The sequence below is a fragment of the Brachyistius frenatus genome, unplaced genomic scaffold, assembly GCF_029030835.1.
Source record: "Brachyistius frenatus isolate BFR_SWC_R1_liver_20210118 unplaced genomic scaffold, ASM2903083v1 Contig_61, whole genome shotgun sequence".
Taxonomy (NCBI): Eukaryota; Metazoa; Chordata; class Actinopteri; family Embiotocidae; genus Brachyistius; species Brachyistius frenatus.
The window spans coordinates 935,183-961,112 of record NW_027210660.1 but is presented as its reverse complement, the minus strand read 5'-3'; the positions used below and the strand labels follow the sequence as shown (position 1 = coordinate 961,112).

The 25,930-nt window shown below is 42.7% G+C and overlaps 1 protein-coding gene across 4 annotated transcripts; it reads right to left on the bottom strand.

The window, feature by feature from the left end:
- Positions 1-307: 307 nt before the first annotated feature.
- LOC138625273 (ephrin type-A receptor 4-A-like) lies at positions 308-25,930 on the bottom strand. 4 transcript variants are annotated; one of them, XM_069706085.1, is made up of 20 exons: positions 25,698-25,930; positions 24,914-24,981; positions 22,347-22,544; positions 22,017-22,127; positions 20,214-20,568; positions 12,072-12,227; positions 10,893-11,420; positions 9,260-9,384; positions 8,961-9,120; positions 8,745-8,856; positions 7,687-7,745; positions 7,379-7,492; positions 7,097-7,282; positions 6,941-7,002; positions 6,551-6,760; positions 6,023-6,199; positions 3,446-3,633; positions 3,054-3,239; positions 885-1,469; positions 308-818 (listed from the first exon to the last, which is right to left on the bottom strand). In XM_069706085.1, exons 1-19 carry the CDS (start codon positions 25,852-25,854, stop codon positions 1,352-1,354), a joined length of 3,270 nt encoding a protein of 1,089 aa, XP_069562186.1. In that variant the 5' UTR covers positions 25,855-25,930; the 3' UTR covers positions 308-818; positions 885-1,351. The 4 variants fall into 4 exon arrangements, with proteins under 4 accessions (XP_069562186.1, XP_069562184.1, XP_069562185.1 ...); XM_069706083.1 differs by having other exon boundaries at positions 3,437-3,633; positions 25,698-25,929; XM_069706084.1 differs by having other exon boundaries at positions 909-1,469; positions 3,437-3,633; positions 25,698-25,929.

Below are 25,930 nucleotides of genomic sequence, written 5' to 3'. Positions count from 1 at the left end.
GCAACTCTTTCTTGTTGTTCTTCTTCTTCATCTTCTTCTTTTCCCTCTTTCACTGTGTCTGTTCTCTTTCACACACACACACACACACACACACGCACGCACGCACGCACGCACGCACGCACGCACGCACGCACGCACACACACACATTCACACTCAAACCCAACAATGTGTGATTACACCAGCAGCAGTTTAGCTGGGTGTTCTTCTGGAGTTGTTTTCCTTGTTACAGACACCTCTGACAAAGACTCAACTTTCACAGAGGACACTTTCTTCTGCCAAACTCTCAAATGATAAACATAAAAGCCCTTGAAGCCTGAAGTGATATTCTAATTACAATATACAGTATACATTAAATACATTACAGTGCAAAACTTCTGTCCAAACAAAATTAAAACCTACATACATGGATGGGTTTGGCATTTATTGCAATGCAATATGGCACTCATTACAATATCTCCTCAGTGTTTCTATTTTACAATGTACAAACTAGATAAAAATAAAAAAAAAGGACCATAAATAAACAAAATGCTTCATGTAGCTATTTCTTAGCGTCAAACAATAGACATATACACAGACAGTAATGGACGACATTCTAATCTAAATGTCTAAGAAACAATAATTCAAAATAATAATACAAAAAAAAACAAAAAACACAAGTCAATCATACGGTTTGTTAGCATGATTCTCCAGTATGAAACTAGTAAGAGCTTGTAATGATACATTCTGTCCGGCTCCTCCCACTCTCTCTTTAACTTTGCATATTAAGATTATTCAAAGATAGCTGACATTTTAACGAGGGAGATTGGGTGCACTCACACTACTCACACACACACACACACACACACACACACACACACACACACACACACACACACACACACACACACACACACACACACACACACACACACACACACACACACACACACACACACACACACACACACCCATAAGAGCAAACACAAAACACATTTTAATCAAGTTAAGCACAAAGCAGCAAAAGAAAAAAAAGAAAGTTGGAAGCCATTCTGCTTATGCACATGTCAGCCTTCACAAAACAGATAAGAAAACGTGGAGAAATGGAGCTGGATAGGAGGATGAGGCGTCAGTCGAAGCTCTCCGTGTCTGTGGCCACATCCAGATCATGGTTTATAGAAAACTCCTCAGGATGGAAGTTCACAAAAGTGCTGCTTGTCTCTCTCTTCTGCTTCTTCTCACTTTGTAATTTTTTTTTTATTTTTTTTTACTTCACTTCAATCCTTGTATTCCCACTGGTGAAAAGTCCCTCTAAAGTGCACAGATGAGGTAAATGAAATTCTTCTGAAAACAGGTTTGTGTCCGTCCGCCAGCTCAGACTGGAACCATCGAGTGTTGCATGTGTTGCATTTGAGACAACATTTCTTGCTGCACACTAGCAATTAGTATGTCCTGATGTGACGGTGTGATTATTCCCAGTCTGTCCATCTCCCTGTGGGTGCACAGACGAACACATATGTTCAGGCACACAAAGGACGATCATTGACAGGATAATGGCGGATGGTATTTTCTTGTTCTCATCAAATTAATAAAAAAATTGGCACTTTCATGCAAACTGACTAGTGGATTTCCCCATATACATAGGTTAGGAGCTATTTCAGGTTCAGTATCTGCTCAAGGACACCTCTGAACCACCTGCTGATTATGATTAACCCGTTTACCCATGAATCTACAGCCATAACATCTAATATCTTTAGATGAGATATTTGTGCTGCCTGATGTATTTTATGCCTTTTCATCATAGACCTCTACTGTCTTTCAGAGCTACTAAAACTCCTAACAGAGCAAAGCAACGATGTAACCAAGGAACCACATCCTTGACCATGCTCAGTGATTTCAAAATGCAGCAGTGAAGTTGTTTTAAACTTATGTAATAGGTCGTGTTTGTATGGATGCGGGAAATGAGCAATATTGGGCGATGGCTGTAGTCGATATCTTTATTTGACTAAATTTACTCTGGGTTTTAGTCACTGAGGGGAAAATGCTATTTGACTAAGAAATGCAAAAACACACTCCATACACTTAACATATTTTACCCCATTAGTCTAACCCGTTAAAAATATTTAGTGATACTGTAATGCATAACACAGTGAGTGTTAAGACTCCCTCCAATAAAAATACAGTTTTTAACCTCGTTAACAGGTCCATGTGGTGTTTTTTATTTGCTAGAAGACACAACATGAGCGAAATAAGCAGTCAATATCATGGCTGATCAATTCAGCTGTCTGAAAGACTGATTTAGACAACAAGGGTTTGATATGTCACAAACGTAAGGAACCAATCCCGTCCACCCGTTCAATACTATCAAGCTGCCAGCTCATGCTGCAGGCGAGTGGCAAAGGGATGGGTGAAGATAGAGACAGGGATATTTGCACATTCATAGATCCGCACATACTGAATCAATCACTTTAAGGCATTAGTGGAAAATATGTAATTTTGATGCACAGAGATGAGTTATTAGGGATTTAATTGATACCAGGAGAGAAACTTTACTGTCGTCAAGAGTAAAACCAGACCTTTCAGATTACGTTCCAGATGTAAGAAAACCAAAGTTAAAGTAACATGACCTGGTGGTAGATTTTTAAATCATGTAATTTTTCATTCGAATTAACACTATGTACAAAATGTTTTTTTGGTTAAACTTCAAAAGTTTGAAAGACTGAAGCCACTTTAGTGGAAAACTATAAGAACAGACAGAACAGATTGAACAGCACTGAGGTTTTTTAGACAGTAAAGGTTGCTAAAAAAAAAAGGTTAAAAGGTTAAAGTTGAAACAGCATGGACAACAGGACGTAATCTCTGTATCATTTAGATAAAATAAGGGAGATTTCTCCCAATCTGAATCAGATTTTGAGTGGACTCTTGTTGTTAATTTTGTCTCAAGCATGATTATTGATTAAAAGCAGATATGTAATTCTGCGCGTCACCCCTGCTGTTTTTGCAAAAGTTCATAAGCAAATGCAAGATTGATTTCAATCCATTTTTTGAATCCATTTTCACACAAAGGTGCACTTACTGGTGTGTGAGAGCCAGGAGGCTGTCAATGCTGTTGTAACCTGCTGCTGCAAGGGTGTCTCTGTACCGCTCCAACCCGATGGACTGCAGCCACTCACACACCGACGACTCTGGCACACACACCTCCGGTACGACCGACACACACACCTCCGAACCCACCCCCGACTCCAACATTGTGCCTGTGGGTCTGTGAACACAGAGAGACCGCGGGTTGGTGGTGGGGAGGTAGGGGAGGTAGTGGAATAGGAGTGTGCAATTACAATTGAAGGACAACTGTGCAGCAACTAATGAACAAATGTCGGTGCGAGTGCAGTTTAAGTGTTAAAGGGTTATGCATGTATTTGACCCTTGCATGTTGAGATTTATGACTGTGCTTACACGTACATTAAGTACCTGTCCCCTCCTGTCCGGCGCAGCGTGCCAGGGTTGCGGATGAGTTTGTCCAGCATGTTGAGTATCTGGCTGAAGGTGGGTCTCTCTGCTCGCTCTCTCTCCCAACAATCCAACATGAGCTGGTGCAGCACCACAGGACAGTCCATGGGTGCAGGCAGTCGGTAGCCCTCTTCTATTGCTTTAATCACCTGAAGGAAAGACACACGTGAAGATTTGACATTTTAATCAGGCTAGATTCTTTTTTTTCTGCCTTTAATATGTGATTAATGTTGTGCGTCTCCACTGCTGTTGGATTTATACTTGTACTGTGTTGTTTCTGCTCATTTTAACATGTAAATCGTCTTGGAGAATCATGAAATGCGCTATATAAATAAAATGTATTACAACATATTATTATTATTAGATTCAAAGGTAAAATTTTGTAAAACCTGAGGTAGATCTGAAAATGCTAGCGCCATACCAAACTGGGTTGTCGACCGATACAGGTTATTGGTAATCAAGGAGATCGATAAACCGATATTTGAAACCGAAATACATGTGCAGTAAAATAAAAAATATCTTTGTGTCAAAATTCAGAATAACAAAGCCAAACAAAACTTGATTCAAATGACTTTAAGCATTTGTTTAATGAAAAGAGAACCTTTAAACATTATCTGTAGCCCCAACAAGCCCCCCCCCCTTGCTGGAGCCACCAATGCAGGCATGAGAGCCAAAGCATTTTCCAAATAATGTATTTTATCGGAGATTGAATAAAAAACAAATACTAATACTGATAAAATACCGTTGAAATGCTAAAAATGCCAGGCCGATAATTGGTCGACCCGTGCACCAAGCACAAGTAGAGTCTAGCCATGCTCGAGACTGCACTTTGGCACAGTTGTGCGTTGAGCTAAATGCTCATGTTGATGCTAATATCTACCAAACAAAGATGTTTAGCAGGTATAATCTTCACCATGTTCCCCATCTTAGTTTTCAGATGATACCCTGCAAACATTTGCTAATTAGCATAAAACACAAAGTACAAACTTGGACCCGCTAGTAAAAAAAACAGAGCATCTGGCAACCGTGAATGTATGTAGCTGTCGAGACATTTCACTAAGAGAGAAATACGCACGGTATGCTGTGGTGCATATTACTTATTCTCACAGTATTCTGTTTTTACCACTTTATATTTGAATAAATCAATGGTTTCTGGGGTTTTGAGCAGGAAATAATGAAAATGATCCACCAGAGGACGTCAATCAAACTGTCACTTCTAGTTAAACTTTACGAAAAGAAAGTCAAACCTTTTCCCCAAGATTTATTACTGTCTTGTTGTTTTCCAGGATCTTCCCAGGGTTGTCTCTCCACCAACTATAATTAATTTATTTTTTGCAGCTGTGAGCAGCTCCACTATTTCCTGTCTGCATTGTGACCTCATAATATATAACAAGATGTTGTAAACTCTTCCAATATGAAAATACTACAAAACCTGTGTTCGTCTGTAGAACTGATGATTGGATCACAGCTAAGAAGCTACAAAAAAAAAAGGTTTACAAGTCCTTCACTTATCTGGTTGTGAGATAAGTCTGTACTAAATTCCTTCAGTAAAACAAATTGATTCACAAAAAGTAAAAAAAAAAAAAAAAAAGAAGCTCAGTAGGGAAGTTATCTGCTGCACATGAAATCAATCATGTTCAGACTTCTCCGTATACCAGCTTGGCTCTTTGACCTACTCAGACTGAACGCACTCTGATAGCGAAGTGATTGCTCATACAGCAAATTTGTTCTGAAACAGGATTTTTTTTTTCTCTTGGCTCTTGGTAACATTTCAGAAAAAGACTCTGAAATTAATAAAGTTTGTGCTTGGCTGAGCAGCACATTCACTCAAGTCTCAGTATTAATCTTCACTTAAATGTCCTGTGATTGGTGAACTAAACCTTGGCTTGCTACCCCTCACTGTAGATGATTTCAAAGCAAAATGTTCAAATTTTCAAACGGTGCAGAGGTCACAGACGCTGGGTCAGAATGTAGTAATTACACAGCGGACAGTTTATTTTCCTCCAGACGCTGTCTCTTAAAATATGCTAAAGAAGTAGTGGCTGCTTCATTTATTCCTCTATTTAAATGGGATTAATTTAAGTCCCATTTGTGGAGAGTACAGAAGTAAAAGTTTAATTTGACTTCTCCAGAAAGTCACAGCACAAAAGTTAAGTTTTGGGGAAATTCAAATGAATGTTATTGCTTGTTGTTGTCAATGCGTTGAGAGAAAGTGCCTTTAACAGTTCTTTATACAACTTGATGGGTTGATTGTGTCTTTTTAAACCTGTGTCTTATTTAGATATTTATTGACAGTGTTTTCCTTCAGTTAGCTTCATAATTAATTGAATGGGTTTGACCACACGTCCAATCACACAGATCAATTTTACGCAAATCCCCAAATTGACTATATTACACAAAATATACACACACAAAAAAAATCATTTGGTAATTAAAAAATGAAGTTGTTCATCACTACTGCCACTGTAAACATGATTCAGTTTTACAAGAAGTAGCTCATTCATTTTTCTGTGGTTAGACATTATAAAAATGACTCACATCCTGGTTGTTCATGTCCCAGTAGGGTCGCTCCCCATATGAAACCACCTCCCACATGACGATACCATAACTCCACACATCACTGGCCGTGGTAAACTTCCTGTAGGTTATAGCTTCTGGAGCCGTCCACCTGATGGGGATCTTCCCTCCGGGGGAGAGATAAGTCCCAGCGGCCTCCTGAAACAGCAGGAAAACTCACAGTTTCATTGAATAATGGAACTTGCTGATTTCATTTATCGATTCACTGGTTCATTTTTCCTGGAGAAAAAAATGGGCACTTCCAAAAATGGTCAAAGCTTTAATCTATCACTGACATCTATGCGTTTAAAAAAAAAATTCCACAATAAATGTATTTTCATTTAGTCATAGATCTTTGGCAGCATTTAACAATATATGTGTGAACTAAAGATGTGATAGCACATAAATAGCCTGTAAATATTTAATCTAAGTGATAAAGAATAATGAATTTCCCACCAGGTTTCCCACACAAACAACAGATATAGATGAGTTCTCCTGTGTGTATCTTACCCTAGAAGTGTAGGCGGCCTCTGGGTCGTCCTCCAGAACTCGGCTCAGGCCAAAGTCGGACACCTTACACACCAGGTTGCTGTTGACCAGGATGTTTCGAGCCGCCAGGTCTCGGTGAACGTAGCTCATGTCTGACAGGTACTTCATACCTGAGGCGATGCCGCGCAGCATGCCTACCAGCTGGATCACTGTGAACTGGCCGTCATGTTTCTGGAACGTTAAAATGACAGAGACGGAAGGGCAGTTTAACACGGGCACCCACAGCTAGCCGTAAAGGTTAGCCGTACAGGAGTGGCTGCAGTTTTTCTTTGATACATACATTTTACAAAAGTACGACTCAAAATTGATTTATGTTTGTTTCATAACTGAAAATAACAAAAAGGTACTTACCCGAAGAAATGAATCCAGAGATCCATTTTCCATGTACTCTGTGATGATCATAAGTGGCTTACCTAAACAGGTAAAAAGTAAAAAATAAAAATAAAAAAATGACCTAAAAGAACACCCTGCACATCCAGATAGAACTCAGATATTAGTGCTACTCACATCTCGTGACGACACCCTCCAGCCTGATGATGTTCGGGTGGTCAAACTGTCCCATGATGGAGGCCTCGGACAGGAAGTCTCTCCTCTGTTTGTCGGAGTATCCCGCCTTCAGGCTCTTGATGGCCACGTAGATCTCCCTCTTCCCCTGCACACGCAGCCGACCGCTGCACACCTCTCCAAACTCTCCTACACACACAGAGAAAGCAGCAGCGTCAGTGCCAAGTAAGCATGTGTGTGTGGGTTTGTGTGTGTGCGTGTGTGAACAAAAAATGCCAGGCTCACCCATGCCAATAACCTTCTCGATGTGAATACTGCTAACATCAATCTCTTTGGCAAACTCGTGGATGGCCTGATCGGGGTCCTCGTAGGTGAACGGGTCCACGTAGATTTTGACTCCTGCCGTGGAGGAGAGGTGAGAGAGGAGGAGGAGGAGGATGAATGCAGAGGAGGGTGCGAAATATGAGTTGTATAACTGCATATGTTATGTAAATGTCTTTGGCAGTATGTGTCTCAGATATGTGCAGGTGGATCTGAGGGAAGAGAAGGAAAAAGAGCATCCATCTGTCTATCTTTGTGTGCGCGTGCAGTACCTGGGTTAAGATGTTTCTCCTCCTCTGAGTCGTGCTTTGTTTTACTGTACTTGCTCCTCCTGATGAGATAAAAAAAATAAAATAATGGACATTTAACACACAGAGAAGACAAGCGAGAACGTTCCTATAACCATTTACTTTCACTTCTCATCATTTTGTTGGGATTTTTACAGTTTAGTAAACCTGACGAAAGGGCATATGTGTCACATTAGTGGTAACTTTGTGTGTTTCTTTTCTTTTCTGTTAGGGCTGTGGCTTCATTGGATGTTTAAGGATTTGCCGCAATAGAAATCAATGACAATGAGAACAGAGAGCAATGGGCTGCAGGAAAGCACAGAACCAGATGAAAGCCTGCAAGGGAGAGAGGGAGGAGGAGCGATGCCTCAGGTAGCGCGAGATAAAAGGTGTTTCCGTTAAACAAAGAAACTGTCAAAAACACCTTTGTGGTGGAGCAGGTGTGTGTGTGTGTGTGTGTGTGTGTGTGTGTGTGTGTGTGTGTGTGTGTGTGTGTGTGTGTGTGTGTGTGTGTGTGTGTGTGTGAGAATGGGTGTGTTTGTGGACACCTGCGCATGCTTGTGAGCGTGCACGCTGGCGCAAGCTGACACGCTAGCTGTGCCGCTGAAGATACAGTAATAACAAGTCAGGGACAAAGGCATCAGCACTGTCTCCACTCTAATCCCCTTTAAAAGCTCCAGGTAACGCACACATATTATTCAGAAACACAATAGCAGGAGTGCAATGTGTGTTGTTTGTGTGCATTGTGGCAGTTTAGTCAAAGACAATAGTTGAGATGGAGGCTGCACACACAGACGTCAGTTGAGGCACTGATGGGAAACTTCAAGCCAACCTAATGAGTCTATAGGTGTGCATGCCTGCCTGTATGGGCTCTTTTGTATGTGTATGTGTTTGCGTGTGTGTGTGTGTGTGTGTGTGTGTGTGTGTGTGTGTGTGTGTGTGTGTGTGTGTGTGTGTGTGTGTGTGTGTGTGTGTGTGTGTGTGTGTGTGTGTGTGTGTGTGTTTGCGTGTGCGTGTGTGTGTGTGTGTGTGTGTGTGTGTACCTGCGAGTAATGATGAAGACAGCTGCAGAGATCAGCAGTAAAATCCCAACCCCGCTGACAGACAGCAGCAGGAAGGCAGAGTTAACTCCTTCTCCAATCAGAGGGAATGGATCTAGCGAGGAAGGACACAGAAGTCAGCAACCAAAGATCGATAACTTCTTCAGATAAACTTGAATGCATCATCTTTTAAACCACTGAATATTATCGTCTGCATACCTGAATTAGTGGAGAATTCAAACGGAGCGCTGAACTCTCCATAACCAGCAGCTGTGCGAGCACGCACATGAAACACGTACACGGTGAGGGGGTTGAGACCCGTGACATCGGCACTCCAAGAGAACGTCCTCATTATGCGGTAGGACCTCTCCCTCTGATCCTGATTAGACAGGACAAAAAGAGCGGTCTCTTTTCAGTGTCTGACTGCAAATCCATCGTCACCGTCAGAGAAACACAAACAGCTCGCCAACATATTGGCATTCCAGACAGCCGCCTGCATTAACCGGCAGGCAACTCACCTTTTCATAGAACTTGACTTCGTACTCCAGGATGACCCCGTTGGGTCGATCCGGCTGTTGCCACGACAACGACAAACTATGCCGAGTGACATCGGTGGCTTGGATGAACGACACTGGAGAGGGAGCTGAAAGGGAGAGACACATGATGAGAGATAATAAAGTGACAAAAGTACGTAAAATGACATACTGTATATTCTATGACGCTTAAGAGATCACATCTACCATTGTTTTACAGCCCTGAATGCAGCTCACAGTTCATCCATAGTGCCTGTTTGTCAACAATCCCATTGACCCAGTGCACCTGAGAATTGACCTACATCTCATTTCTCTCTACTCCACAGAGACAAGCCTCATTCTCCAATCTCTCTGCTTACATCCCTCCCATTTTCCCTCCTTTTATCTGCGTTTGTCCTCCTTTGTGGCAGTTCATATGATATCGGGCCATATGGTAGTGCAGGTTGGACTTGACACATCCCAGGCAAGCTCTCATGCTGTGCGCACGCAGCTAAGTTATTTCCCCGGGGCACCTAGAACTAAGCAGGTGTGCTGCTTTCCAAATGCCACCATAAAGACTTAAAGTAATGACAGTTGAGAGAGTGGAGACACACTAAAAAGAAATGGAGAGCATGTGTGAGGAACGTCACACACCAGCTGACACGTTCACAAGTAAAATGAAACACTTCATAAAATGTGGGTGATTTTTAAAAGACTTTCATGGCTAAGGGCTGAGACGAGGGAAATCCCTTAGATACACCAATCCTGTCAAGTGTCAGCAATGTGCTGTTTCTGCAGTGATTTACTTTTTATTGTATCTACTTTCCCTTCAATCAACGATGTTTATTAGTATCTAAGTCAGTGATTTCCATTTTCCAGAATGCTTTCTGACATACATTGAAAACGCCCCTATAATTAATTCAGCTGTTGTTAGGTGTAGGAGGGCAGAGTAATAACTATGGCAACCATGACAGTGATAGTAGAGCAAGAGTTCACAGATAAAAAAAAGAGAAAGGACAGAGTCTTGTGGCCGTATTTCTCCACCAACAACTTAAACTACTGCCGTTGCAGATTCAATGATAAATATGATTATTATCAATCATTTTCTTCTATTATGATGCACACAATGTGTTAGAAAAGCAAAGCACATGACAAGTAAATGATTAACTAACATGGAAAACTGCTTTTCAAATGTCATTCGGTTCATTTTTCCTCATTACATGTATTTAAAAACCTTTAAATTCTTAAAAGAGATTTATTTGGTTGGACTTCATTTTGTAAACATGCACATGAGATAGCAGTGTTAAGCATTAAAAACATATTTGGCGAGGAGAATATGTATCCCAAATACATTTACTTACTATTGAAAAAAATAAATTGCCAGTAGTTGAAAGTGTTTAAGAATACTACCGTCATCATGCACAGACTCTATACAGTATATCTACAGAGCTTGTGCATAACAGGCTCCTACACTTCTACACATTACCCATGGGGCCTTACTTCCCTGTGGGCCCCATGCACTGAGCAGCAGTTTGTATTGTGCTGACCCACTTATGGATATCATCTATAAACAGATTTTTTTTTGTGTTACTGCTGCAATCTCACATATTTATCACACACGAAAGCTATTCCTTCTCACCTGCTTGGTTGGTGGTGACGCTGACGGACACACTCTGCGCTGCCCCTGCACCACTGGCCTGGGAGACCCCATTGCGCGCGTGGACAATGAAGGTGTAGTGTGTGTGGGCCCTGAGCTCGCTCACCACCACCCTGGTGGGCTTCAGGCCAATCTGGCCGGGAGAGAAGAGCACGTCCGAACCACAGGGCAAGCAGAGCTGAGAGCTGGAGCTGGAGCCGGATCCGAGTCGGGGGTAATCTCCAGGCCGGCTCTGGAAGACGCCTCTGCCAAGCTGGACTTCCGGTCCCACAATCCCCTGGTCTGACTGCATCCCCAGACCGCCATGTTGAGCTTCGGGCTGAGAGACGCTGTGATTCCTTGGGAGGGATCTACCGGCAGTCTGACTGTGGCTGCCGGTTTGACAGATAAGACACTCCATAGTGTAGCTGGTGTCGCTTCTTCCTCCGAGCCTGCGAGGGGGCGCCCACTCCAAGACCACTGAAGTCTCATTCACCACAGAGATGAGCTGCTGTGGGGCTGATGGTGGCTCTGAAGAAGATGAGGGGGGGGGGCTTGAGAAAAACCAACCATATACTGAACATGAGAAAAGTGGGAGTATACAGGGATATGCGGGTGATCTTGGCAGGGGATGAAATGTAGACATCTGGCATGATACACAAAATCATACTGGTCTGAAATGTTTTTGATGGGTTAGAGGTTTTCTTTTGTGGCATTTATTTTGTGTGTGTGTCTGAGAGACTGTGCGTGTATGTGTATGTGTATGTGTATGTGTGTGTTTTTCCCAGGCCGAGAAAACCATGTGCCGTATATAGGCATAATTAAGTTTAAGACACACAGACCGAGGTCTCCGAGTCTTGACAGAGAACCTACTCACAGACGTAGATAGAGAAACAGAGAGTGTAAGAGAGAGAGAGAGGACATTTATTCACTTCTCAATGTCTGTAGTTATCACTCCCAGTCAGGATGTAGATGGTGGCTTAGTCATAAGTAATGGGATCATGAAACAGGGGGAGCATTCAGACACGTTTATGTCTCGCTCTGTTTAGTAGCAACAGAGAGTTCGCAAAACAATGACTCTGCATTTTCCTTTTATTTGGAAAAAATGTGTTCCCATATGGTCTGTTTTCACTTCTGTATTATCATACAACTATTTGTGTGTGTCTGTGCGTGTGTTCTTACGGGTACAAGCCATGGAGGGAGGGTCAGCATCAGCACGGAAAAATCCAGAGTGGCACTCACAGACGGTTGCCCCGTCTCTGAGCGAGTGGCTGTGTGGAGGACACTTAGAGCACCCTGCATCTGAAGACTTGGCCTTATAGAAACCAGCTGCACAGGCTGCAGAGAGACAAGAGACAAAAAAGACAAAACATATTGATTAAAACAGGCCATACTGACTCAAACTTTAGGAAAGACACATTAAAGGGTGTTCCCAAAATTAAGTGACAACATGTTACCTTAACTAGAACACTTGTTTAAAGGTACCGCGTGGCTTTAGTGACCACTAGCAGTGTTATGGAGCAACATTTAGCTTGAAGTTTGTGCTCTACTTGCATGTATACGGAAACGAAAATATGGCTTGCGAGAGGTAAAACAATTACTTCTTTGACCTAAAATAATTCAGCAAAAATTTTGATGATGAATTAATTGTTTCAACAGCAGAATAATTATATAGAATGAATGTTTTTCTGTTTTTCTTAATCGAATGCAATATTGAACTAAATCTAATTTACACTGCAGTCCACATTAACTTGAGGTAATCCGGGCCCTAAGCCTGGAAACAGTCTCGGTTTTCTACTTTATTTACTGCTTGGACAACACATAAATCAACACATTTTCTCTGGAATGCATTTGGATGTTAAGACAAGTAACTGCAAAGAAAAATCTGGGGAGAGAAACAGATCCAGCGCGAGGGGGAGGGGCACGTTGACTTCTTTTATCTTCGATTTTGATGAGAGGAGAATAAAACACCTAAAAGAACACTTACTGATCAGCTCCCACTCACACACAGAAACCAGAAACACCAGAAGTGAATACATCAAAACTCCACAGTGCTGGCAGCCCACACAAATATAATTGACATTTAAATATATGAAAGAGGAGAAACAGAGAAAGAGAGAGGGTATGAGAGAGAGACAGGGGGAGAGTGGAGGGAGAGAAATCTTCTCTCTGTATACCAAGGAGTTCATGCATTGACAGAGCAACAATACAATAAATGAGTGCGTAATTATACTGCTTGACATCCACTAGTGAAGCAAAAGAGATGGCAAAGCGTGGATGGTTCGACCATTTTTTTTTCTCGGATCTTTAATTTCAGAAGTCGACTGCAATAATTTTTTCAACACCTTTTTTTTTTTTTTCATCATCACACCCTATTCATCCTCCTTCCTCAATCCCACTGTCTTTCCCAGTTCTCTCCCTTTCACATTTACAAGGGAGATGAAGACATCCCAGTGGGAGTGGATAGGAATGTGGGAATGATGTGTGTGTGTGTGTGTGTGTGTGTGTGTGTGTGTGTGTGTGTGTGTGTGTGTGTGTGTGTGTGTGTGTGTGTGTGTGTGTGTGTGTGTGTGTGTGTGTGTGTGTGTGTGTGTGTGTGTGTGTGTGTGGGTGTGTGTGAGTGTGTGTGTGTTCGAGTGTGTCAGTATGCTTTATAACACCCTCATCTGCTGATGAGAGGGCGGAAGTCTCCTCTGTAATCTACTCGGACCAACCATCCTGCTCCATCTGTGTGAGCCTTCGCAGATTTGCTCTTTCACACACTGATTTGCCCTCCCTTTCAAATCTCCCTCATTCTCTCCCCGTGCACTTCCTCCTCGACCTCCACTTATCTGTCTTTGTGTCTCTGATAACTCTCTCACTCTTGCTTTTATCCCCATATATCCCTCTCCTCGCCAAGTGTCAAGCCACGAGGAAGCTTTGATGAAGCTGGCTCGCATCCTTTATAGCTCTATATCTGTACCAATTCGAACAAGACCACACACAAACACAACGCACGGCGGAAAACTATGCAGCCGAAACCTGTAAATTCATAAACATTTACAGCTGATAAGACTGGCTTTCATCTGCTGAATGACTCATCATATTGTGTCTGTTGATATGATCAAATGCAAGATCAAATATAATGTTTTCATTCTCCAGCTGTTCTGCACATTCTTTTGTTTTTCAGTCGTTGATGTAGGTAAGTAAATGGGAGGGAGAAAAAAAGTATTTGACCTGCTGAGGACTTGGAGGCTTATTACAGGGCTAAACAAGACTATTCCAGGGGGGTAGAGCACTGCCTTTGTCTTTGTCCCATCCAATCCTCTATCCTTCGCTCCAACAGAGAGGACAGAATGAAGGAGGAAGAGGAAGAAAGGAGCAAGTAGTTGAAGCCATAAACTTCCTTCAGCAACCTCTCATGTCTCTATTCTCTCTGTTCTCTGTAGCCTTTTGTGTCATCTTTAGTGCCTGTTTCCAGGGGGGGGAAGGGGGGGAGTGAGCGCTGGTGACCTGGAATAAGAGCTCATGAGGGTGTCGTTAACCCGACATTAACCCTTCGCCACCGAGGGCTGTGTGTGAACCTGAACCCAACTAAGACACTGGGAGGGATATGGACGCATACACACCTACTGATAAGATAACTTGAATAGATGCGTGTATATCTGTGGGCGCATTTATATTCTGCCCGTTCGACAGGACAATAATCACCCTGTAATCAGCTGTTTGGCTGCTTGAAACAAGCAAGAGAAAGTGACAGAGTGTGTAAAGGATGGCGAAGGTTGACTGGGAGAGACAGCACACGATAAAAAAATTAAAAAAAAAAAAAAGACTGACAAGGAGCGAAAGATAAAGAGGTGAAGAGAAAAAGACAAAGTGAAGAGGAGGAGGAGGAGGAGGGGAGGGGAGGAGGAGGAGGGGATGAAGGAGGGAGAGACACGGAGGGGAAGGTGCCCTTTGATTACTATCAGCATTGTCTACATTTGCATATGCATTCTTTTTCTACCTAAAATGCAAATGCAGCTCATTGCAAATCCAACTAAGAGCTTCGTCGGCACACTGCACTGTATGTGTGAGGGTGTGTGTGCAGCGTATTCTCCTTGACCCCGTGCTATCTGTCATTCCTTGTTCCTTCCAAGCAGAGGGGCGGAGATGGAGGAAGTACCCCTGACTGCTCCAGTCTGACACCTGTCTGTGTGATGGATGGAGGGAAGGATGGATTGACGGATTGATAGACTGTCACAGGAGTAGGAGGGACACCATTAATCACAGAGGTCGTGCCCCTTTTAATTAAAACCTGCAGAAATGCTGAAGATAAGATTTGTTGCTAATGTCTTCCTTACTGTATGTCTTCATTGAAAGGACTGCCCAAAACCACCTTAACATTCCTTTGTAGTTTGGTGCCAGATTGATCTCATATTTTACAGGGGCGTTTGCGTTTTAGAGGTGAATTTAAAACCTTTGTCTCTAAGCTTGTTTAAATTCACATATTCACAAAAACTGGTGGTTTGATGAGAAAAGTGTGTGGATGTGTGAGTGTGCCCAAAGCCAACAGCGCGAACATTAGCATGTGAAAGGGGCTCTACAACAATAACCCCCTTCCCTATCAGACACACATCAGTCCCTGCCACCAGCAACAGCACCCCCCACCCCTGACTGTGGATCAGGGAGAAGAGTTGGAGAAGAGAAAGGAGGGATAATGAGCACAAGATAGAGAGAGAGAAAGAGGGCGAGCGAAGCTTGTCCCAGTGCCAGAGAGCTGCAGACAGCTTGGTGGAGCTGGCAAACCTCCTCTACATTAAGAACAACCTGGGAGAGGGAGACAATAGCACACACACACACACACACACACACACACACACACACACACACACACACACACACACACACACACACACACACACACACACACACACACACACACACACACACACACACACACACACACACACACTTTGATTGTGATGATGGAATTCAAACCATTCCCCCCACCTGAGTTTGGCTCACTTCAAACAATCACTGGTGCCACTCCAAAGTCTTCACTTCCTTTGTCACCTGCCATACGTGTGCACATCCACACACACACACATCCACACACTCCTCCATCTCTGTTTGCCCTGTCACACTCTTCTCTAGGCATTCCTGGGCATTCCTCCAAAACTGTAAGTGTATTGGAGGGAGGGCTGCATTCGGCTGAAAATCAGAGATACAGTACACACACATGCACTCACTCAGAAGTGCACACACACTATAAATCAGCAGTCCAACATGTCCAGAGTCCAGAAATAAGATGCAATAATTAGAGGGACTGAATGCAGCGATTACACACTCATTCTATCATCCGCTTACTCTTTTTTTCTGTCATCTCTCTTTCAGAGTGGCTGTCTCTCCCTCAGCCTCTCTCCTCTCCCTCATTCTGTCCAAAGGCTTTCTGCTGTTGATGAGTGCACTGCAGGTGCACTGGAAAGAAGTGCGACCATGAAATCTCTCTGGACGGAGGGGAACCAGAAACACACACACATGCAAACTCAGTCATTCGCACAGAGAAACATTCCAACCCTCCCAGGCAGTGAGCAGTATGGAGAGGAATCAGACGACAGACAGCGAGAGAGGAGGCCGGTGGAGAGACAGTGAAACAAAAAGCAGAAGGCTCCTCTTTCATTCCGCCTCTCCAGCCGTTCACATTTCAAATTCTCTCTGTTGTTTCTCCTCAGCTCTTCTCTTGTCTCTCCTCCCTCGTTTCCTATTCTCCCAGACGGATCACAGCTGTCAAACTTTTGACGTCTTCATTTACCTCGGTCATGACCCTGCACTCTGCAGCTAAACTCTCTCTGTCTCTCTGTGTGTATGTGTGTGTGTGTGTGTGTGTGTGTGTGTGTGTGTGTGTGTGTGTGTGTGTGTGTGTGTGTGTGTGTGCACGCCTGCGTGCGTGTGTGGCTGTCAGTCAGAGTTTTTGAGGTCTTTATCAGGCTCAGTCATGACCTCGGTCTTAACCAGGGGTTTAGAAAAGAGGGGGAGTTCCCTCTCTCTTGTGTTTCGTCCCCTTTGCACCCAATGACGAATCCCCAGCGGGGGAGGGGCAGCCCTGTATTGATGCCTTCTGCTGTCAGCGGCCTTCTTTCAACCCCCTTCTCGCCCCCATTCAACATCTAATCCCTTCTTCCTCCCCAGAGCTTCTCCTCTCATCCACTGCATCCTTGTTACTCCCGTACCAACACTGAAAAGGAACTGTTCACATTTTACTGCTTTAACTAAAGAGTTTGCACAACTCACAAGGCCTAAACTACCGAACCTCTATAATTAGATCTCTCTCAGGGCATTTGTCTGGTGTTTTATCTTCATAGTCTTGATTAGTTTTGAGCTTCGCTTTATCTTAACGTAAAACAAACAATTTTAGCAATGGAGATTTAATACTGATACGACTCTCACGTCTGTTTTTTGTCTAAAATGAGGCAAGATCCAGAGGACGGTTATTTTATGCCTTTTTTCCCAGTGTAGTACTGACTCAACTTGACTCTACTCACTTTTTCCATTCGGCAAAAGTTGTGGAACCTCATACTTTTTTTTTCGTATCACCTCAGTTGAAGTTCCAAGGCGCTGAGCCGATAGGCTATGTGAAAACACTGTCGACTTCTGATTGGTCAGAGAGAGATACTCGTCACTTGAATCAGCCCCCACAAAACCACAAATGTTAAATAGCCATACTACAGCTGTCTAATTAAAAAAAAAAAATGAAATCCAGAAAAATCTCCAGTACCAAAAGCGAGTAGAGTCGAGTGGAGTAGAGCCGGTACCAGCAGTGGAAAAGCAGCATTAAAGAATGGAAATGGATAAACAGCTTTTAATTCAACGGGAACAGAATCTGCCTAACACCACTTTACAAAGGTACAAGGGACAAGCAGCTTCCAAATAAACATATCATATCTTATTTGTTTAACCTGTACTAAAGTCTATGGAGCGGTGAATAAGTGTATTTCCCAGAACATGAAACTATTCCATGCATACATGAATTATGTGGAGTCTGTTATGCTGACTGAGTGAAGGCACACGAGTCTAGAAGATCCAGAAACCTTTTGACCTCTGTCACGAGAGGAGAGACGGATCCTCTGAATCTCCTCTCACGTCTTGTCTCTTTATCTCAGCAAATTTTGAATTTAAAATGGGAGAAGCATTAAGGTGTTTATCTAATACTGCAGGGTCAGACACTTTGCTGAGCAGCATTCGGTATTCATCCGGACTTTGATGGATTTCCACTGAGGTAACTGCAGCCAGCCAACAACCTGACAGGCAGTGAGATCGGGGAGCTGGAGAAGAGAATAGCGGATAGATAGATGGCACTTCACATCTGCTGGAGGTTCAACAGAGTCAAGGGTCTCTCCTAAATCTCGTTGAGGAGGAACATCTTTCAGGCCTCAGGGACCACCCCGTAAACCTCCTCCTCTTTTCAGAGGGAGCAAACGGGGTGAGCCGTGTGAAGGTTTTAGGGAACATTTGTCACAGAGAATTCATTGACAATTTTGGCTGCCGTTCTTCTTATTACATAGAAAAAAAAAAGTCAAGTTTTGCTTTTCTCTTTTTACCGCCAACTGGCACCAAATTCATCCCTCTCTTTATGTCTCTTTCCCCATCTCTCTATCAGTGCCTGCTTTTTTGTCTTTGAATTATGGGCCTGTTTGTTATACAATTAGCCTGCTGGGATAGGCTTCATAAATAAAACTGAGAGAGCAGATCAGTTAGTCGTCCTCCCAATGTCTCTCCACTGGTCTTTATCCATCTGTGTGTGTGTGTGTGTGTGTGTGTGTGTGTGTGTGTGTGTGTGTGTGTGTGTGTGTGTGTGTGTGTGTGTGTGTGTGTGTGTGTGTGTGTGTGTGTGTGTGTGTGTGCGTGTGTGTGTGTTTGAGTGAACATGTTGAGTGTCTTTTGCATATGCGACTGAATAGGGTCGAGCCATGTTGTAAAAGTGTCTCCTCCAAGTCTGCTGCGGTCCCTTCACCCCCACTTTGTCACACAAGTGGTTGTCTCCACTATCACAACAGTCACTTCCAAACATTACACGTCATCCATGCCACATGTATGTTGGTGAGAGGTGTGAACAGCTTGTGTAATTGTTACTGTAAAGTTCAGACCAAATTTGCAAGTGATAGAAAGACATCTTTGTCCAGATGGCTGTGGTTATGTCAGCACACCTCACACTGAGACCTGAGAGCTTCTACTGATACTTAAAAACTCTGTTTACAGTTTGAATAGGATCAACTCATGTCCAACCGTGGTCTCGAGGAGGCTTGAACACTTTGATCCACATAGGTATACCCCATACATGGATTTAACCCATGCACGTGTGTTGGTCTGTTAATATGAGCAGCTCTTCACCATAGCTTTTTAAAACTGGAAACAACTAGCCTGGCTCTCCACAATGAAAAAACACTTTAAAGCCCACTGATTATACCTCATTTGTTAAATTTGTACTGAAAATGAAGTGTAAATGACACATTATTTCTTGACTGGGCACAGCACCTTCCTGTAGTCCTCTCATCACCATGAGGTTGCCAAGTAACCAGCAGGAACTCCATTTTAGGCATTGAGTGGTTAGCCTGAGAATATCTGGTAAAAAGATTGTGTTACCTTCAGACAGTCATTCTCGCTGTTTCCCCCCGCTTCCCATGTTTGTGCTAAGTTTAACTAATTGTCTCCTCGTTGCAGACAGACGTGAGAGTGGTGTCAATGTTCTTAACTTGGCAAGAAAGTGAATAAATATACTTCGTAAACTGTTGAACTCTTCCCTGAACGTGTGTGGGTTGTTGTTGTCAAAAAAAATCATATCTGCCATTAAAAACCCAAATGGGGGTTCCAGTTGAACAGAAAAACTGAAGAAAAAAACCCCAAACAAATTCAATACTATTTACTACTTTAAACCATTAAAAAAAAAGAATATTTTTTTTTTACCACAGGTGGAAAAGATTTTAAATTGGCGATGCAGTATTGCAGTGTGAAATGCTTCTCCAAACCCTAAACAGTGGCATTGATTAATTTGGTGAGGTGTTGTTAAACCTGCTGTGAGCTTCAACTCTGCCATTACCAGCTTGAAAGTAATATAAAACAGTCCACAGAATAACCAAGCATGTGTAAACTACTAAACGAACCAAATCTCAATATTTTAAATCATTACTGAGCAGCTTGTTAAGTTGAGCACTAATGATTGTTATTCATAGACACATGAGAATGAGAAGTGGCGACACAAAGGAGCCTGTTTCAGGAGTCCAGAGTGAATGAGTCACACCACCAGAAAAATAAACAACATATCATGGTAAAGTAACTGTTGCACCCACCCACCCACCCAGCACTTGCCTTTACATGCACCGCCTTTCTCTTCGTATCCTGGGCTGCACAGACATCCACCGATAGGAACCAACCACTCTCCATCAGCACCACAGTACATTTTAGGTTCCTCTCTTTCCTCTGATTGGTTGACGCAGGACCCTCTGACCTCCACTAAGGATGACGTGTCGGCCCCAGTAACGGTGTCGGGAAAAGTCGCCAGGTTACGAATGGTGAGCGGGCAGGTTTTGTAGAAAACTCTGACAGAGACCAAAGCGATGCAGGCGCCAACATCCTGAAAGGCCAGGTAGAAGCCCTTCCGGGTCGTGACCTTTACATCTCGCACCTCAGTGTTCAGTTTCATGATGCGGTCTCCAACATCCACCTGAATGGAGAGAGACATTAATGACATGTGCAGTAAACTGTGGCAGCCTTTATTAATTCAATTTGCCTGTCCAACCCAGAGTGGGAGTTTCTATTGAACCAAAACTGATCTTGACACTTTCAGCATTTGGCTTTCATTCAGATGAACTTATATTGACTGCAAAGTTAAGAAAAGATTTACTGCCTGCAACTCTAAAATCACAAGTCCTGTTAGTAAGGACTAGGCAAAAGCTATGGGCACAAATATGTGCCAGTAGAAACTGAATTTGAATCATTTATATCTGAATTTGAATTGCAAAACTTGAACAATTGCTTTAAAAATTTGAATTTGAATTGCTCAACTTGAAATTTAAGTTTTGGTTTGAAACTGAATTTCAATAAACTTGAAACTGAATTCAACCACATTTAAATGTCAGTGGAAATACAACTCCCTAAATTCAATTCTGACATTTCAAATTCAGTTAAAGAAATTCAGATTCAGTTTTTTGTCTCGCACATCCGGGTCTTTGAGGAAGAGCCATAGAGAGCAGATTCACAGAGCTTCCATTCAAATACAGTTATCGCTCGCTCGCTAACGTTGCACGTCGGGCGCTCCTCTGTCAGTGGAGGTGAACAGACGAGGAAGTCATGTCTCCTAATAAGACAAAGCAGAACCGGCAGTTATCAAGGTCAGTCACTGCACTGCTGGTAAAATAATGATGTATGATCTCAAGATGTGAGACAAATTGACAAAAAAAACAACTGCTATGTGCACGGAGCAGGGGGTAGCTCATGGCTTCATTAAATCGCGCCACACCTATGGTCACAAAAACGTGTGTAACTCAAGTGCTGATGTTTTTTCAAGCAACGTAACGTGGTAAGCTTACTAACAAAGCTCGTAGCGTCCCCCTGGCCCGTGCACGTCACGGTGCCGTGCTCCGTTAGAACGCAGCGGGAGCAGGAGCAACTTATAGCATAGCTACAGCTCTGAAAGGAAGCTCTGCGAGTCTGCACTCGAGTGCTCTTCCTCAAAGACCCGGATGTGCGAGACACGAACTGAACTTGAATTTCATGAACTGAATTTGAAACGTGAGAACTGAATTTAGAGAGTCGAATTTTCACCGGCATTTAAATGCGGTGAATTAAAATTCAGAATTATACATTCAGTTTCAATTTGATTGAAAATCAGTTTCAAACTAAAATTAAAAGTTCAGGTTGAGCAATTCAAATTCACATTTTAAAGCAATTATTCAAGTTTTTCCATTCAAATAAAAAGCACCCTGCCAACGTTCCTGGGACAGAGACAAAGACGTCCAAGATAAAAGTGCTTGTAAAGCAAATATAAAAATTACAGTTAAGTGCAAGGAGGTTTTATTTTCCTGATAGGAGTTAACTCGTTTTAAAGGAATTAAAGAGAGTGGAAGAGGGAGGATGAAGAACTGAAAGCCCGACAAAGTTGTTTAGTGTTACCTGGGTGAAGCTCTCATCCGCTGCCACAGTGTCCACCTTGATGAAGCTGCTCTCTTTGATGTAGCTCTCTCTGTCTTCGTTTGACTCGTGGTAGTACAGATTGAATGTCTCCTGCAAGACAAAAAAGGTGAATTTAAAAAAAGAGAGACTGCGGCTTCTATTTATCATCAGCTGCACTCATCGTCTCTCTTAACATGATAATGAGTCAAAGTGGGGTTTGTGCTTAAATAACCAGCAGCTGTACTATATAATAAAGGTCCATTAGCAGCAGGTTGTCCATGAAGTAATCACCATGAAAGTTAACATTAAATCAAGCATGCTTTCATGTACCTTGCAGGTGCCGGTGACCCCTGGCAGGCTGTTACAGTCTCTCAGGGTGAACTTTACTTCGACGTAGACCCGCTGGGCGCCGGACCGAGGGATCCAGTCTGTCCTCAGCCAGTTGTTTTGATTGGGTTCCAGGACGTTGCACACCTGGTATGTTCTGATTGGGATGTTCTTCTCATCCATGATGCTCACCTCTTCCCACTTCAAAGACACACATTTGTATTATGATAAATTCTCTGGACTTACAGTACCGGCTACCGCTTTATAATACAATTGAGGCAATTGCTGGTTTCAGTTCTTGCCAATAATATGAAACTCAACTTGTAAAATATTTAAACTGCATTGAAGCAGATGTTCAAACAAAGTGATCATTATTAGGTGAATATATTTTGACGTTATTAAACTGTCAGGTGGTAGAGCCGTTGAGAGGACAGTAAATTCACCAGAAACTCTGATACTTAAGGTTTAAGAGAACAATTACTATTGTAGGCGTTGTGTTTTAGAAAATTGCTGACACTCAAGTTTCAGATGAGATTATGTTCATTTCCCCAAAAGCGCCTGAATGCACCAACAAAGAAAGGTTTTCAAAACAGCACTGTTAAAACGTCTGTAAGTTGGTTTCCATACTGTGCTGCCATGAACTGAAACTGACTGCATTACTAGAAGACAAAAACTTTAACACAAAGAGACACTAGGGATGACCATGAAACATGCACACTGTGGAAAACTTGTCTTTTTTCTGTCCACTTGGGGAACTTTCTGTCCTCATAAAGATGGAAAAACAAGACCAAATACATTTCAGATGCTGCTGTGCCCCCTCTAATTCACTGCTGTCATTTGAAGCCTCACAGGCCAGCATTCTTTGGTGCATCAATATTCTGCAGTGGACAGTGGTTCAGATTTGTTGCAACTCCAAGGTTTTTGCAGGCCCATTTCCATACAAGTGAAGCAGGCTCAACCTTCACTGCACCATCCATCTCAATAGAGGCGATTATTTGCCTTGTACTGTGACCCTTCAAATGACCGCTGAGCCTCCCAACTCCAAATTGGCTTTTTATTGCCACTGAATAATAATCTGCTCTCTCCCTACTACTGAGAGCTGTATACACACTAAATGCACCGTGTCCGAGGAGGCAAGAAGAGAGGGAGAGACGGAGAATGACAGAATGTGTGTGTGTGTGTGTGTGTGTGTGTGTGTGTTTGAGTGTTTGAGGGGAGAGGGGGGTGTCTGTGTGTGAGCGTATGTCTTAAGCCTGATCAATATGTTATCAGAGTCCGTCTTATTGTCCGATATAGGCTCATTGCAGGTACATTGATAGATTAATACTGATGTATATGTTGGTAGATTTGCAAAAAAAGAAACATCAGTGCAGTAAATGCTCCACAGTTTTCATTCAACCTTCATTTCTTATAATTCAAGACTCTTCTTTATATTTTTTGTAACAGTTGAAAAATTTGTAGCAATTTCCAATGTCAAGGGCAGTTTATTATTCAAAGTTTAATGGAAATTGACTCTCTCTGAGTCATGTAAAAAAAACCATATATATATTAACAGTTATTATGATAACTTTCCAGCCCTGCTTTTGGCCTAAAAAAAAAAAAAAATCCAGAATCAGCCTGTTTTTTAGGATAACTCTGCACTTCTTTGTGGACAGTATGTGTAGTAGAGCGTGTATCCGTGAGCAAGAGCATGCGCACATACTCACATCTTTGTGCATCGTGGTTATTTGTGTGTTGTTGTTGTAGTGTCTTTGCGGGTTAAGTATGCACTGACGAAGACAGTTGTAAAAAAAGCTGACAAGAGTATGATGCCTCCTTGTCTGGTCTCCTTTGGAGTTTTTGTCAGCAGATAGAAACCACAGCTGCCAGGGGGTACAAAAAAAAAAAGCTTTGCACTTACCCCAACCATACAGAAATGGAGTTTTGTATGTATGTGTGTGTGTAGCTAAGGGATGGGAAGGGTAGGGGGGGTGCCTGTAATCAAAAGCCCAGTGCGTGCAGACCAGGACCCTGTCAATCAAACAGCATGTGAGAGAATGAGAGCGTGGTGAAGAAATAAGAGTCAAGTTCACCAATAACTCTTAAACCAACAAAGAGGCGAGAGAGACATTGAGCAAAAGAGGAAGAGAGAGGATATAAAGCTGGCAGATCACAATGTCCCAACAACAAAAAGTACAAAAAAGATATAAAACAGATATGTCCAGGAATCATTCTGGCAACTGCATGGTAGTAAAATTCCCTAAAAAAATGACACCCACCACCAAGCTGGTTTCTGCCTTTACTTGTGCCAAATGCAACGCCAGCAATCTCTTATTAGCACTTAGCCTCAGTGAACAACAGCACATTTCAAAATCTGTGGGATGATTATTTACAGTTTCCAGACCAAGTGTGTGTGTGTGTGTGTGTGTGTGTGTGTGTGTGTGTGTGTGTGTGTGTGTGTGTGTGTGTGTGTGTGTGTGTGTGTATGAGTGAGTGTGTCTCCCAAAGAGAGAACAGGTTGTAAACAGTGTATCTGCACACAAAAAAATAAAATAAAATAAATTTTTAAAAAAAAAGCAGCTCCCACTCACCCCTCCCTCTGAAGGACTGGCTGCCCATTTCAGCTCTCCTGGCACTGTCCTGGTATCCAGCAGGGTCACTAAAAATGAAGATATACACACACACATGCAGGTGGCTTAAGGGCAATCAGCCTGGAGAGATTCAAAAAAAAAGTTCTTAAGCATTGAAAATGAAGTTAGACTTCACCCAACCACATCACCACTCAATAAGTGACCACTAAACGCTTGGGACAATGATGGGAATAGCAGGATGTCTAGCCCACTTGATTTGCAATAGTTAGTCTTAAGAAGCTAACAATTGTCCTTTCTGCGTAAATACATAGCATACATCAAATCGAATACGTATATGTATTATATAATCATATAAATTCTAGCACTGATTTGAGAGCGTCAAGCTTTATTTTTGCCAAATGGCAACAACACGCACACGAGTTTCACGTTTGAACTGTTTCTTAATAACACGTAAGCGTCTTACACTAAACGGTAGGCTACAATAGGCGCTACCGGGAGCACATCAAGTGGATAGACCTGTATCTAAACAACAAAAGGTTTTTGTGACAGCACTGGAAAGAGGAAGCATGCAGCTAATCTCCTTGAGGGCAAAACTCCACGAGAAACCATGACATCTGTCAACAACTGTGAAATGTTCTTAAAATCCAACTTTTTGACTGTTTAAAGATTCGTGTACATTCGCCTCGCTCTTCACCATCCCAGGACGCGCCTGGAGCGCACGCAGCGTCTCCCCCAGCGTGCAGGAGCGGAAACCCGAGTGTGTCGCAATTCCCTCATTCCTTACCTTCGTTTGGTGAATAAATCCTCGTCCTCGAACTTGAAACTAGTGTTATTATCCAGATGGACGTGGAAAATGTTCGCCACAAATTTGTAGCCATGTGTGCCGTGTGGATGCGAGTGCGTTCCCCGTTGGCTCTGCGCGCTGGCTGAAGCAGCTCCATCCCGGTGGGAAAAGCGTGTGTGAATGAACCCAAGTGTGAAAGCGAGTTGGATGCAGCAGCGAATACTGGGGCGGTC